At 55.0% G+C, this 13,707-nt stretch overlaps 5 protein-coding genes across 5 annotated transcripts; all 5 read left to right on the plus strand.

Moving 5' to 3' along the window:
• Window positions 1-2,568: 2,568 nt before the first annotated feature.
• On the plus strand, window positions 2,569-4,256 carry ustT-0 (Efflux pump ustT; the record flags this gene model as incomplete). Its single annotated transcript, XM_037324477.1, has 2 exons — window positions 2,569-3,248; window positions 3,305-4,256. The coding sequence occupies 2 exons, from the start codon at window positions 2,569-2,571 to the stop codon at window positions 4,254-4,256; spliced, it is 1,632 nt and encodes a 543-aa protein (XP_037177169.1).
• Window positions 4,257-4,829: 573 nt separating this feature from the next.
• On the plus strand, window positions 4,830-5,492 carry CGCA056_v009231 (uncharacterized protein; the record flags this gene model as incomplete). The annotated part of the gene is made up of 2 exons (XM_037324478.1): window positions 4,830-5,263; window positions 5,339-5,492. 2 exons carry the CDS (start codon window positions 4,830-4,832, stop codon window positions 5,490-5,492), a joined length of 588 nt encoding a protein of 195 aa, XP_037177168.1.
• Window positions 5,493-6,631: 1,139 nt separating this feature from the next.
• CGCA056_v009232 (uncharacterized protein) lies at window positions 6,632-7,543 on the plus strand (the record flags this gene model as incomplete). Its single annotated transcript, XM_037324479.1, has 1 exon — window positions 6,632-7,543. One exon carries the CDS (start codon window positions 6,632-6,634, stop codon window positions 7,541-7,543), a length of 912 nt encoding a protein of 303 aa, XP_037176417.1.
• A 2,639-nt stretch (window positions 7,544-10,182) lies between these two features.
• CGCA056_v009233 (uncharacterized protein) lies at window positions 10,183-11,475 on the plus strand (the record flags this gene model as incomplete). The annotated part of the gene is made up of 4 exons (XM_037324480.1): window positions 10,183-10,362; window positions 10,416-10,723; window positions 10,770-11,117; window positions 11,169-11,475. 4 exons carry the CDS (start codon window positions 10,183-10,185, stop codon window positions 11,473-11,475), a joined length of 1,143 nt encoding a protein of 380 aa, XP_037177167.1.
• A 518-nt stretch (window positions 11,476-11,993) lies between these two features.
• Window positions 11,994-13,582, plus strand: CGCA056_v009234 (Secondary metabolism regulator LAE1; the record flags this gene model as incomplete). The annotated part of the gene is made up of 10 exons (XM_037324481.1): window positions 11,994-12,143; window positions 12,201-12,229; window positions 12,294-12,379; window positions 12,431-12,453; window positions 12,507-12,633; window positions 12,691-12,728; window positions 12,790-12,827; window positions 12,892-13,029; window positions 13,089-13,505; window positions 13,555-13,582. The coding sequence occupies 10 exons, from the start codon at window positions 11,994-11,996 to the stop codon at window positions 13,580-13,582; spliced, it is 1,074 nt and encodes a 357-aa protein (XP_037176423.1).
• Window positions 13,583-13,707: the final 125 nt, after the last annotated feature.

Below are 13,707 nucleotides of genomic sequence, written 5' to 3' on the forward strand. Positions count from 1 at the left end.
GAAGACGGTTTTGGGAAAGACGATGGAGAGAGATGGAGGGGGCAGTCCATGTCATGCCAGCCTTGGGAGCGGGCGGGCAAGACGGTGGCCATGTCCGGGCAGTTGGAACTTGGGCTCTCTCTCTCTCTCTCTCTCTCTCTCTCTCTGTCTCCTCCTCGCAAGGGAGTATCTACCGTAGCATTAGCATTCATAAGAGGAAAACCGTCGCAGCCAGCCCAGCCCAGCCCGGGTGCGTGTGGGATATGAGGAGCGACGAAGGAGAAATGAGAAAAACCCGAGAGTTCGGGAATACCTGCACCCACCTGCCTGCACCACAACTGAAATTTCTGCCTCATGCACGGCGACTGGATGGATTTGGATTCGGTTTGCATTGACAGTTACTCAGCGTTCATAACTGTAATGCAGTCGGACGAGGGACGACAACGTGGTAGAGGAGCGCGCAAACTCAAGCGCGCCATCACGCCAGACCAGACCCCTTTGCGCCAAATGCCATTCCAAAGCTGGGAATCAATGCATTTCCCGCTTCTTCCCCCGCTCCCAATAGACTTTGGTCTACGGTTCATTGACACCTCGTGCCCTGAGTTCTTCCCCTCTCGGTGAACAACAAACCCCGTGGATAAAAGTTGGCTTCTGCTTTCGTGATCCCCCACTCGAGGGCGGGAGGTGCCTGGCGGGAAGCATATCTCTCTTCCGCGAGCATCACATCGTGGACCAGGGGCCTGCTGGGCGGAGTCGTACGGGAGGTGGACTGGTCATCTCCTGCACCGAGCGCCGGGCCAGACTGATCTGTCCCGAACAGAGTTAAGCGAGAAGAGAGGGGGCGGCAAACAGCAGGAGAGAGTCCAGAGCTGCGAATAGCGCATCAAGCTTGCCCATTACCCAACGATTCTGCCACTCCGATGCTTGTTGATGTCTGTCATTGGGAAGATTGGGGAGGGAAAAGAGGGGAACAGCTTTGGGCATCCGGTTGCCTCGGTGCAAAAGTGCCATTGCCCTAGGACCTGGGACCTGCGTTGGCGTATCTCTTAGGTCATCACACGACGGAGGAGTAAGACGACGACAACGACGATGGGCGTGAGCAATCAATGAGACAGGGCCGCGGGAGACTGTTGATAGAAGCCGCCACGCAAGCGGAACCACGTCAGTGCTCTGTCTCTGTTTCCGTCTCTCGCTCTCTGCTTCGGTGTCGTGGTGAGAAATACGTACTCGCTCTCACTCCAAATACCTGCCGAACACACTGCTGGAACACACAACACACACAGACAGCAAGGTCCCGAGTCTGACATCCCCAATCGGGAGGCGGCCGGCGTCCGAACACGCTCATTGGGCGCCCCGAGCTCCCCCCAATCCCGAGGGGGAGCTCTCTTGCTCCTCCTCAGCGTCCTTGTCCATCCCTGAAGTCGCACCATGCCTAACCTGGAAATTGGGAACGCTGCCGCCCCCATCTGATAGGTTGCCGGGCCGGCGACTCAGGGAACAGCTCGTCGTCGAAGGCAGCTCTCCCGCCCGTTCTGCTGCGTGTTTGAACTGTGACTTGCGTGTGTGTGTGTGTGTGAGAGACAGAGACGGAGATAGGGAAGAGAGCTCCAGGTACAGCAACAGCAGCAGCGACAAGGCAGTGTGTCAAGTGTCATCGAGCTGCTACCGCCGCCCAGCCGGTCGGGACTTTTGACGCCCCCAAAATTCATGCAGCCCTATTGCCTCTCCATTGCGTAGCTCTGGTTGCTGTTTTGCAGCGGCGAACTGTCGTGTGTCGCCGCCTCTCACAGCTCACCCATTGCCTTCTTTGGAACATTCTCTTGGCCGCTCATTCGTAGGATTCCTTTCGCAAATCGATTTCGATAGCCGGGCCAGATTCCTTCTTCCCTCTCTTGCTTGGTTTTTGATGCATTTGATGACGACAGAGCACTTACGTCTGCCCCGTCTGCTGTCTTTTCCTACTTTGGAGCAAAGGTCCGCCCAGCAGGGCCCTGATAGCGACTCGCGAGCCCATCTCATAGTAAGACGGAGGAATATTACCTCCTCGTCCGCCCGTTTAACCTGCTCTTTTCGGGCAGGACACTGGACCTTTTGGGCCCCTTGCTGCATCGTGTCGTGTGCCTTTCTTATCGTGCCACGCAAAAGACCTGAGGAAAAGCTGCCACGACTGCGCAAGCCCAGGTACGCAACACACGGCTCCGCGGCAAACGCATACGGCTCGCGAGTCGCAGATACGTCGAGGTTGCAGCAGTAGCTCCGGCGGCAGAGCGAGAAGCACTTCGTTGCCGCAGGGAGTGCCTTATCTTCAGTTTCAGACCGCGTGTCTGAACGTCGGGGTCCCATCACGTCAGGAAAGGGATAAGATTGCACTCTGCGTCTTGTCACCACACCATCATCATTGCCTGCCCTGCCCCAGCGATGCCATCTCATTCATATTTCTTGAGCTGCCTTCCCTCCCCTTCGTTCCTTTTGAGAGTCCCCTTTGGATCAAGGGACTGACTCGCATCTGTTCTCTGTACTACATCCCATTCTTGAGAGAGCATCGGAGCGCCACAGCCAAGCCCACGGAACCGTTACACCGCAGCCAAGATGCATCGCCGCGCCGCGCAATCCGACGACTTCAATGGGGACCACGAACCCGCCGCGCCGTCTAGGTACTCCGTAGACGAGGAGCCCACCGAATCGACGCCCCTCATCGCCGCCGATGGCAGCCCACGCCGTCCCGGCGCCGGCCGTGGCCGCACCGACTCCCTCATCCGCGCCGCCAACACCATCCACGTTCCCAAGGTCCACAACCCGAACGTCATCGTCGGCATCTTCTGTGCCATCATCCTGCTCGGGTCTGCCGCCGGCGGGCTGTGGACTATCCCCACCACCCGCAAGGTCGAGGACATTGTCTGCCGCCATTACTATGACGTCCTGAGCAACGAGAACATCGACGAGAGCCTCTGCAAGGAGGACGCCATCCAGTCCAAGGTCGCATACATCTTTGCCGTGTACAGCGCCCTCCAGGCCTCCATCGGCGCCATCTGTGCGTTCCCCTGGGGTATCGTTGCTGATCGCCTCGGCCGCAAGATGGTCTTCTCCCTGACCATCTTCGGCATGGCACTGGACCAAGCTTGGTTTGCCACGGTCTGCGCGTTTCCCCGGGTGATTCCCCTGGAGGCCCTTTGGTTTGGCCCTTCGATGCTCATGATTGGCGGTGGCAATGCGGTTCTGAGCGCCATCGTGCTTTCAATGCTCGCCGACGTGACAACTTCCGAGAACAGGTTTGTCTTCGAGTCTTGCTCCGTCGACTGTTAAGAGATACTAACTTTTGTACCAGGGCAAAGAGCTTCATGCACGTTCACCTGGTGTCAATGATTGGCAACCTGTGCGCCCCCGCCATCGCCGGCTGGATGATGGAGAAGACCGGCCCTTGGCCCGTCATGGGGTTGGCGTTTGGCCTCTTTTCGACCTTGATATTCACCATCCACCTCATTCCCGAGACCAAGCCAGCTGCACAAGTATCAGATGACCCGATTGAAGACGAGCCCGAGGTCGAGTCTCCCGCGCTTGGGGCCATCCAGCACACGATTCTCCGCCTGAAAGAGTCCTTGGCCCTGTTCAAGTCGCCATCCCTCATCCTTCTGCTTGTAGCGATGCTCACCTCTTACCCCGTCATGTTGTCGACGCTGCAGTTCATGTCGATCTTCGCCTCGAAGCGATACCACGTTTCGCTGTCGCAGACAGGCTACCTATCGTCCTTGTATGGCACTGGCGTCTTGCTTTCGATCGTGCTCATCCTGCCGGCCTTCTCGAGGCTCCTCGCATCCTCCAAGATGCCCAAGTCGCTACGCCTGTCGGACGACCACCAACGCGACCTCTTCCTGGCTCGCTTGTCCTCCGTGGCGCTGTTGATCGGTTCCCTGAGCATGTCCGCATCGCCGACGGTTGGATCTTTCATCGGCGGCCTCGCCATCCTGTCGCTGGGTACCGGTTGGGGTAGCTACGTGAAGAGCGTCAGCAACGTCTACGTCGACGCGGCGCATCGCACCCGGCTGTTTTCCATCATCTCGCTGGTTGAGACTGCAGGACAGACGTACGCGCAGCCGCTGCTCGCAGGCCTATTCAGCCTGGGCATGAAGATGGGAGGGCTCTGGATCGGCTTGCCCTACTTGGGCGTCGCAGCCTTCTGCTTGATCGCGCTAACGTTGTTGCTCATTGTTAGACTGCCGCCGCCTGAGGGCAAGGTCCCGGAGGACGGTGGCGAGAGCAATGCGCCCGCCCAACACTAAACGTTCCATGATTTTCCTTTGTTGTTGTCCTTTGTTTGCAACAACACCTGAACGAGCGATTTCCTTGTTTGTTTCGATACCATCCACGCTTTTAGAGAGAGAGACTCTGTCGTCCTAGAAAGAAGATGAATAAAGTAGACCTTCGCAAGAGTAATCATGGCCCGAGAGATGCAGCTTACCATATGACGGCTACTCGTACCCATTTCCTTGGTAAAAGTACCATTTTGTACGTCACATTCAGTTCGAGCGCAAGGAAGCCATTGGATGCGTCTGGAGCAGATGGGACTCCAGCAAGGCTAAACCGATTTAGCTGTGGTGTCCGCTGTTACCCTTGCTCTAACCCTGTAAAACACCGAGTTAGCGACCCATTTCCAGCCATTTCAGGGGACGAAGTCCGGCATGATGCTCTCTTGTGCCTCCTGCGCCGCGGACCCGCTTCGCCCGGCGCCTTCGCTACTTAAGGGTTGGTGTGGTCCTCGTCGTCTTCGTCGAAAAGGCGAGCGCAGCGAGGTTGTTGTCGTCTGTAATCTTTCACACAATCGAAGAAGCCTCGACAGAGATGTGCTCGGGAGGATGGCGGACGCAGTCGACGTTAGCGGTACCGCGGGCCATCTGGAGGCTGCCGTCCAGCTCAGCGCTGCGGTGAGCCGGCAGATTGACGCCATCTCCGACGCGCCGCGAGTCCTCACGACCCTCTCGGCTGATCTGCAAGAAGTGCTGTCGATCCTCGAGACATTGCTTTACTACCTCAGCAACGACGACACGGCCAAAGGAGTCCTGCATCCGTCCACGGCTCGGGACCTGGATACGGTCCTCAAGAAATACGCCAACAGCCTGTGTCTGCTGGAAGAGAAGCTGGAAAAGGCCACCGAGGGCCGTTCCGGGGGCAAGCTGGGCTTGTGGAAGAGGACGATGCTGACGCTGCAAGCCAAGGAATTCACCGACGTGAGGGAACAGCTTGCGACGCAGAAGATCATGCTGAATATCAGTGTGGCGGTATCTAATTTGTAGGTGTTCCGAGGAAAAACGGAAGGAGTCGGATGCTTTCGCATGGACGTGCCTGCCTAACATTTTCTCTGCAGTATTAATACGACATACGAAGCAACACCTGAGAACCGGAAGGAGCTCGTCAAGATGAAGACGGATGTCGCCAAGGTGCTTCTGAAGCTGGACCACAGCCAGCGGCGGCAATCCCATCGGAGATGTCCATCACTGCGATCTCGTCACACAAACTGAGGCTTGTCTGTATGTCGCAAGTTGCCAAAAGTCAGGTGTTTGACGATTCAAGCACCATAGAACATGAGTTTGCCGCCCTCATCCTTCTTTTTCACTCTCCGCGACGGATGCTGACTTCCTTTAGGCGACAAACAGGACCGATGCAGGAGGGCACGGCACGCGAAATGTGACGCTCGACTCGTGGCTAGCGGAAGAAGAAACGACGAGGTTGATGACGATCTTCAGTGTCCGTGACACTCCATTCTCCCCGGATCGACGATACCCCGGCCGGCCTGCGATAGTGTCGTCGGACAATTTCAGGACGAACGGTATGCCTCTCTTCGTGTGGCTTCAATGTCTCGATTCCCTGCGAAGCCCTGATGCAGCGAGTTCGGTCGAATCAGCCGAAAAATAAAGATACTAATAACAAAAACACAAAAGACCCTTTTGATAGTGGAGGAAGGGTCCAGGCACCAGGCAAAGCGCCGGTGGTTCGCATTGTGGCCCAAGACAGGGGGCCCTTGAGGCAGCCGGGATGGATTCGGATGGTGAGATGGCGAGGCGGAGGATGCGAGGGGATCTGCGACCACCAAGACAAGGGAAGCGGGTGGCTTGAGTGGGGCACAGCCACCAGCGGCAACGCAAACACGGCCGCTGAGAGGGCGCTGGAGAGCACCCGCCAGCCAGTCGTCCAGTGGCTTCAGGGATCTTCCTCAGCGGGTGGCCATTTCAGACGAAAAGCTGCAGCGCTTACTGGTACGTCATACCCGCTGAACCTCGCCGCCGTGGGGTCCAGTCAGAAAAGGGGAGGCCCACCCTCACCATACACATTAATGCGCCGCGCCTCACGCACGAATGCTTTCCCTTCCATCATATTAGACACCACTTCGCTCCCTGGTGGCAGGCGAAACAGGGCCGTCAGTCTTTCATTGAATCAATCAATCAATCAAACCGAACCATCGATAATGGAGCCATGATTTTGAGAGAGTTGGAAACCAACACATCGTCTGCAATTGCGAGTCGTTAATCAGGGCGAACCGCACCTTGAACCCCGTCCATCTCCGAATTTCCCAACGCCGCTCGCCGAAAATCCCATCTCGAATTCGATACCCAACTTCATTTCTCTCTAGACGCGAGTCCTCCACTCGCACTTCGCCAAAATGTCCTTCTTCAGCCCCCCGAACTGTTCCGTCGACCCCGCCACCATCTCCGTCGCTGGCAATGCCGGTATCGCTGGAGTGGCCGTCTTGCTCTCCTTCACCATCGCCGCCACCATCGCCGCCACCATCGCCCTTCTCCTCAGCTGGTCCATCGTCTTGTTCGAGCGGAAGGAACGTCCCTCCAGCATCCGCCGCAAGCTTCTGAACGGTTACTCCGATACGCAAATCCTCCAGGGCATCGCCATCTCCATCCTCGGGCTCGCCACTACAAACCGCATCGTCCCCTACCACTTCTTCATAATCTGGTGTCTCTCCAACATGAGCATGGCCGTCCACAACGCTACACTCTTGATCTATGGCCAGCTCCTCCGCCAGGACTGGCTCCTCCGCACTCTCCGGCAGAGCCTCATGACCGTCAACCTCGCGCTCAACTGCACCTACGGCGGCGTCATCCTGCAGAGCCTGGGCAAGGGCATGAAGGACTCCAAGCTACCCGTCGGCTGTGTATGGTCCTCCTTCAACGGGACCACCGGCGGGGGCTCCTTCATCGACTACGCGGGCACGATCGCCGTCATCGTCGCGAACGTTCTCGTCTTCTTGGGCGCTAGCTGGTACATCCACTCGCGGGGGAAACGCTTCGCCAGGCCAATGATCATGGGCGGCCTGGCCCTCATGACGGCGTCCGCGATTGGTGCCGCGGTGCGATCCTTCATGGCCTCGTCCGTATTTGGATCCGGGCCCCAGGGCTACAAGCTCGCTGACAACAGCGAGGAGAGGTGGGAATTCGGGCAGTTCCTGTCTATCCTGGTATTGCTGTTCCCGATAGTCAACTTGCTGGAAATCTGGCGGGGCGAGATCATGGTGGCAGAGCCCGTCTGCGAAGATGCCGAGGACCAAGAGAAGATGCTTTAATTCAATTTTTTTTTCTTCTCTGTTCGCATGTAGATCTTTCGGAGGGTGACTGGGCTGGCTTCATCGTGACAACTGCCTCGAGAGACTGTACTAATCGAACGGGCAATTTCAGTCACCTTGATGCTTTCTGAAGAGCAAGTGGCCCGCGCCTTCTTCCCATTTTAAGCGACTCTTGAATGCTCATGTCCCCCTCTACCTGAGTCGCCTTATCTTGTCTAAGTCAGCCCAAATTGACTTCCTTATGATTAAGCAGACGGGATGTCGAGCAACCTCACATACGCAGGACCACGTTTACAGACTTTCAACGGTTATGCTTTGATCATATACGATATGAAAGTGCCGGCATCACTCGAGTACTTTTTGACTCGAAACGCCATTGCTTTGTACCTTTCGGCTCTTCGAGGGATCTTGCGACCAGAAGCCTGACCAGAAGCAATCAAGCCACCAATTGCTTGTGCCACTTTCGATCCCCCTGCGTTCCTTCTCTTAAGCCACAAGTACTTCAAGTTGTAGAAATTAAGGGCTGGGCGCATTCCTGATGACCAAATTGCCTCCAGAACGGCATCGAAGGCCATGAGTGACCCGGTTGGGGGCCAATACTGGGTGTTCATTCTGAGACTTGCCTCCTCTGGTTGGGAGGAGGGGCGCTCAGTCGCGAAGACGGCGTCGAATCCCAGAGTCTGACCGGTATGTTAAATCAATACTGAAGAGGATGTCTGGCATTTTCACGGGTTTTCCAGTTTGCCATCCTTCTTCTTTGGAGCCTACAGGGCCATGCAGGCGAAGCTCTGTTTCTTAAGCGAAAAGAACCAGGTGAAAACCAAAAATTCCTTTACCTCGGGACAACGCCAGAGGCCTGCATTCTTATGCCGCACACAGCAAAACTTACATCAAGGAATGAGACCTTTGTTTGCATGTTAGGGTACATGTAGTGCTTCCTGAGATTTGATGGGTTGCAAACACCTTCCTAAGCCAAGCTGCGGCGGGCCTAAGCACGTGGCGCTGCCGAAGTTTGGATGTTTGTCAGTTGGGTAAATCTCCAGCAGAAGCTTGTCTTATCGACAGGACGGCCAATTCGTCGTGGACAAACCTTTAGACCTGGCAGCTGCTGCTCCCAGGCGGCTTAACTCGCCCATCTGCTACCCGGGGGTGATGTGGAACCCAAACATCACGAAAATCCAAAGCTCTCTTCAGTTGTCCCGTTTCCATATCAAACCAATTGTTGCATGTGCCCTACAGATTCAGCGACCACCCATGGCGTTTGCGCCATAGGGGATTTGCCGTGATTGGCTTCCAGCTTGCTGTGCTCATCTCAGTTTGCTATGCTCAACTCCTTTCCGTCTCCCCATGGAAAGAGTGAAGCGGGCTTTGCCACATCCACCTGTGGGTTTGGCATCACCCCTTCCTTCCATACTGGCATAAACTCGTCTCTTTCCAATGCGTGCGCCATGCTTTCGCACTTCTCTACTGGAGTATCGTCATGCATACTCAACGGACAAGAGAGTTGAAGGACAAACACACTCCAACGCACATCAGCACGTAGGATCTACCACCACCCGACCAGAGCAGTGGTGGATCAACCTTTACAGGCAACAGCCACAATATCTACTTATCGATGAAGCTGCCAATAATTCGGCCTTGCAACGAGCGAGACACATCAGCGAGCTGGTTTTATAGCTCATAGCACAAACCCCGGTTCCTTCCTCCATTGCAAGGGTTTCAATTACAGCTGCTCATACTAAGGTAGGAACCAGGAAGTCGTGGGAAGCAGCAGCTTCCCGTGTTTTGTCCATCAGAACACACAACAACATCGCCAACCCACACAATAGACCCGATCAACCTCACCTCAATACCAAATAGACACAAAAGATTTACTGGTTGCCCTCATTTCTTGCATTAATCTTCAACGCAGCAGCACCTACTCGGGGATATCAGAAGTCGCGGCAAGTTCAACGGCACCTCTTGTCTTTACTTCCTTCTACACACACAAATGCCCCTTCATATCACGACACTCTCTTTCCCTCCGACTGAACAGACACCTCGCTAAATCTTCGTCAGCTCTTGAACCTCCTGCAGATACAATAAGACTTGTGCTTTCCTCCCGGCTTAACCTCGTGGCTTCAGCTTACCGTTGACAACCTGCTCCAGAGCAAGTTTTCTCACCAGTGCCAGATAGGACCGGCTTCATGACAACGACAGCAACAACAGCAATAACAAAACTCAAACCAATATCATTCAACAGAAGGCGCAATCCATAAATTTGGGTGACACTGATAAGCCTTGATAAGATTTCCTATCACTGCTTTGTCGACATCCGGTGGCAGGGACGACAGGGACGACATTTGAAACTCTTCAGCAACTAGTACACACTACCCAGAGTGCTACCTTCCCTAACTCAATGATTCGCTGAAATCAGCAAAGACGCATATTATTATCGCGCTTGCCAACGGCTAGGCGATCAATTTCAGACATATTTAATCCTTTTTTGACTTCGTCGAGCGATTGTTGCACTCATTTCGATATACTTCATCTACATTCTTTTGAATTCAGAAATCCCGTTCGCTCTCCCATAGATTTATACCCACAACAAAGCATTCCTACCTGTCAAGAAAGCACGATCTGATTCCCAGCCCGCGAAGATGCTGTGGCCGCTTGCAATGGGCGGGCCGCCGGCCCATGGCCTTCCCAGACCACATGATAGAGATGGCCGCACCAGAGAGAAGATCCAGTCCATGGAATTGGACGCGATCCTCCCTCTAGATTGCAACCCAGGGAGGGTCAATGAGCTTATGTTTCTTCAACTGCAGATCGAACTCAAGGTTAGTCACGCGCGCACACCCGTTCCCGCCCCTTAAGCTGACCACGACCACAGAACCTCAAAGAGGACTTCATGGTGTTCTCGGAGGCCGTGGGATCGAAACTCCAGCCATTGCATAGCAAGCATATGACCTGGAGGAAGATTCCCCTCGTCCGTAACATTGTGGTTGGAGGCGAACCCGACGACGAGGATAACAGCGACGACGACGACGACAACAACAACAACAACAACGACGACGAGGACGAGGACGAGGACGACGGAGATTACGAGTACTACGACATCCTCTCGCCCTTTGACACGGACGATGTCAGCGATACAGACGTGACTAGCGAGGAAGATGATGAGTCGGTGGAGCTGATAAGGTAAGTCGGATGGCTATGAAAAGAAGAATTGGTCTAACACCACCAGTACCGGATTCGGCAACGACATTGAGACCCTCAAGCCCGCCGGTCTTCCGCTCTTGAGGGCCACGAAGGGTGAAGACGGTCTTGGAGAAGAGAGGCCCGTCATCTTCCAGAACGAGTTCTTCGAGATCCGGCGCTCTCCTGTGGCCGGCTGGGGCGCGTTTGCCACAAGGAAGTTGGACAAGGGAGACCAAATCCTCGTTGAGAAGGCCCTTTATCATGCGACTTATGAGGATGTGGAATCGTCTGTCCTCGGCCTTCACGAGCACGAACAGAAGGTCGCCAATGACCTGCATGCCCATTTCGGCCGCGATGGAGAGACCAAGGCACAGGCTGTTTGGAACACCAATGCGTACGTCCCTTTTCCATTTTCTCCCAAAGCTCCTGCTAACCCATTTCTCAGGTTCGCATCCAAGCTCCCCAAGGACACCGTCTCGACCCGTAAGAAGGGTTCGCGGGCGTGTAGGGATGTTGCCGGCCTCTTCCCCATCGCTGCTCGCTTCAATCACTCCTGCAATCCCAAGGTGGGGTACAGATACGATGCTGAGGAGGAGGTACTGATATTCGAGGTCCGCGCTTGGGTCATCGAAGAGGGCGACGAGCTGACCATCAGCTACGGTAAAGATCCATCGGTGTTGTATTATAAATTCGGATTCAACTGCGGATGCGGCTGCTGCGGTGGTTTTGACGACAGCAGGTGGAACTTTTAGGTGTGTTCGGGCGTTTGTAAGATATTTGAGCGGGAGCAACTTGGACAGAGAGCATGCAGATAGACATGGCGGAGCGGCCTGCAGCGGGTTGCTTTTTGGCTTTGGCGCGGCTTGGATTCAACTTAGATAGACGAGAGAAAAATGCGATCGCTTTCTTGATGTTTCTTGCCTCCAATCGGGATGTCGCGAGCTGTTGCGCCGGCGAGAGTTACACAACCACGGCGAACGTTGCAACTTTGGCCGACAAACCCCATCTCGTTCCGAGAATGCATGCCCACCTGCGACCGGGGGTAAGTAAAATGAAAGGTGACAAAAAACCCTTGCCTCGTCTACATCTGTGCCACAATGATAGGATAGACGATAGACCGCATCAACAGCGAGTCACGCTGCGGAGATTGAGCCCGCGTTACAGGGGGATTACAAAACCCGTCTCTCCTGACCCATTCCCCACGACGCCAGATTCGTTCCTTTTTCACGGAGGCTCTGAGACAGAGAGCCCAGATACTCAGTCTTGAAGGATGGCCGATTCACCTGCGGAGGCGGCGCCGGCGAGTACACACCGGTCGCCCAAGTCGTCGCCGAAATCCCCACAGTCTCCGGCCGCCCAAGCGCCCGCAACCGGCGAGGCCCCGGTACCGGCACCGCAAGAGGTCATTGATGCCTCGGAGGTTTGTTATTGGAATAATGCTTTCATTCCGCCATGTTGAATCTGACATGATGCGCAGGATGATAATTCAGTTACGGATGATCAAATGTGAGCTCTGCCGTTGTTCTTCAATCAAACTCATCTGGGACGCTGTAGCTAAGCTAGATGGAAGCTCGTCTTACACGGCATCTCTCACCTCATCGGTTCTCAATTACCCGACTGAATACGGGCGGCGCTATCATGCATTCCGAGCGGGAGGTAGGTCCTTGATGAATATCGCTGGTGACCATGTTACTAAGATGAAATCAGCATATAACTTCCCGAACGACGAGGTACTTTTTGGAAGTGTCTGGTGACGGAGTTGAGTGTTTACTGTCTGACTTAGGACGAGATGGACCGCCTTGATTTGACGCACTGCATGGAAAGAAAGACAATTGGCGGTGAATTGTTTCTCGCTCCGATAAGTGACAATGTGCAGCGCATCATGGACGTCGGGACTGGAACTGGCATTTGTGAGTGCCTGACATCGCCCAGAAGGACGTAAGAAGGTGGTTACTAAGACATACCAGGGGCGATAGAGATGGCGGAAATGTTTCCTAGCGCTGAGGTACGCGTCACAATGGCGTTCTTCTTAGATCTTGGATGGTGTGATTCTCACCGAGAGACAGATCATCGGCAACGACCTGAGCGCCATTCAGCCAGAATGGTAACGGATCCCATCATGTCACCAAATATCTCACAGGGATGACGGCAAACTGACAAAAGACCAGGACACCGCCCAACATCAAGTTCGAGATCGACGACGTTGAGGATACATGGGTGGGCCACCAGCCGTACGACTTCATCTTCAGCCGATACATGGCGGCGTCTCTCGCAGACTGGCCAAAGTACGTGGGGAACATTTACGAGTAAGTCAAAGGCGATGCCTGTCGCCCACCGGTGCTGACCTTGGATTACTGCTTTTAAGCAACCTCAAGCCAGGCGGATGGGCCGAGTTCCAAGACTACAACCTCATGCTCGACTGCCAAGACGGCACGCTGGAGAACACGGCAGTATGCCGGTGGAACGCGCTGATGATGGAGGCCTGCGCCAGGCTAAAGCGCGAGGCGGCGCCCGGGCCGAAGCTGGAGGGCTGGGTCAGAGACGCGGGGTTCCAGAACGTCCGGCGCCGGGACTTGAAGATCCCCCTCGGCCCGTGGGCGAAGGACCCGGAGCTGCAGGATATTGGGATGTGTAACCTTGCGCAGACGCTGGATGGGCTGGAGGGGTTCACGATGAAGCTGTTTTGCGGGGTGCTTGGGTGGAATGAGGAGGCTGTGATTGTGTTCCTGGCCAAGGTTCGTCGGGAGCTGAAAAAGGGGGACATACATGGGTTCTTGAATTAGTATGTTGCCCCGGTGGTTGATGGAGGTGCATGCTAACATGGTACGCAGCTATGTGGTGTATGGGCAGAAACCATAGGGTTCATTACACGAGGGATAACGGCACCTTATGACATCCGAAAACAAGCGGCAGGGCCTCTGGAATAGTATTTAACACGCTTGCCATTACAAATGGATGTAGTAGAGCCGGTTTTCGGCGTAGAT

Source organism: Colletotrichum aenigma (genome assembly GCF_013390185.1).
Source record: "Colletotrichum aenigma strain Cg56 chromosome Unknown KSG_Cg56_contig06, whole genome shotgun sequence".
Taxonomy (NCBI): domain Eukaryota; kingdom Fungi; phylum Ascomycota; class Sordariomycetes; order Glomerellales; family Glomerellaceae; genus Colletotrichum; species Colletotrichum aenigma.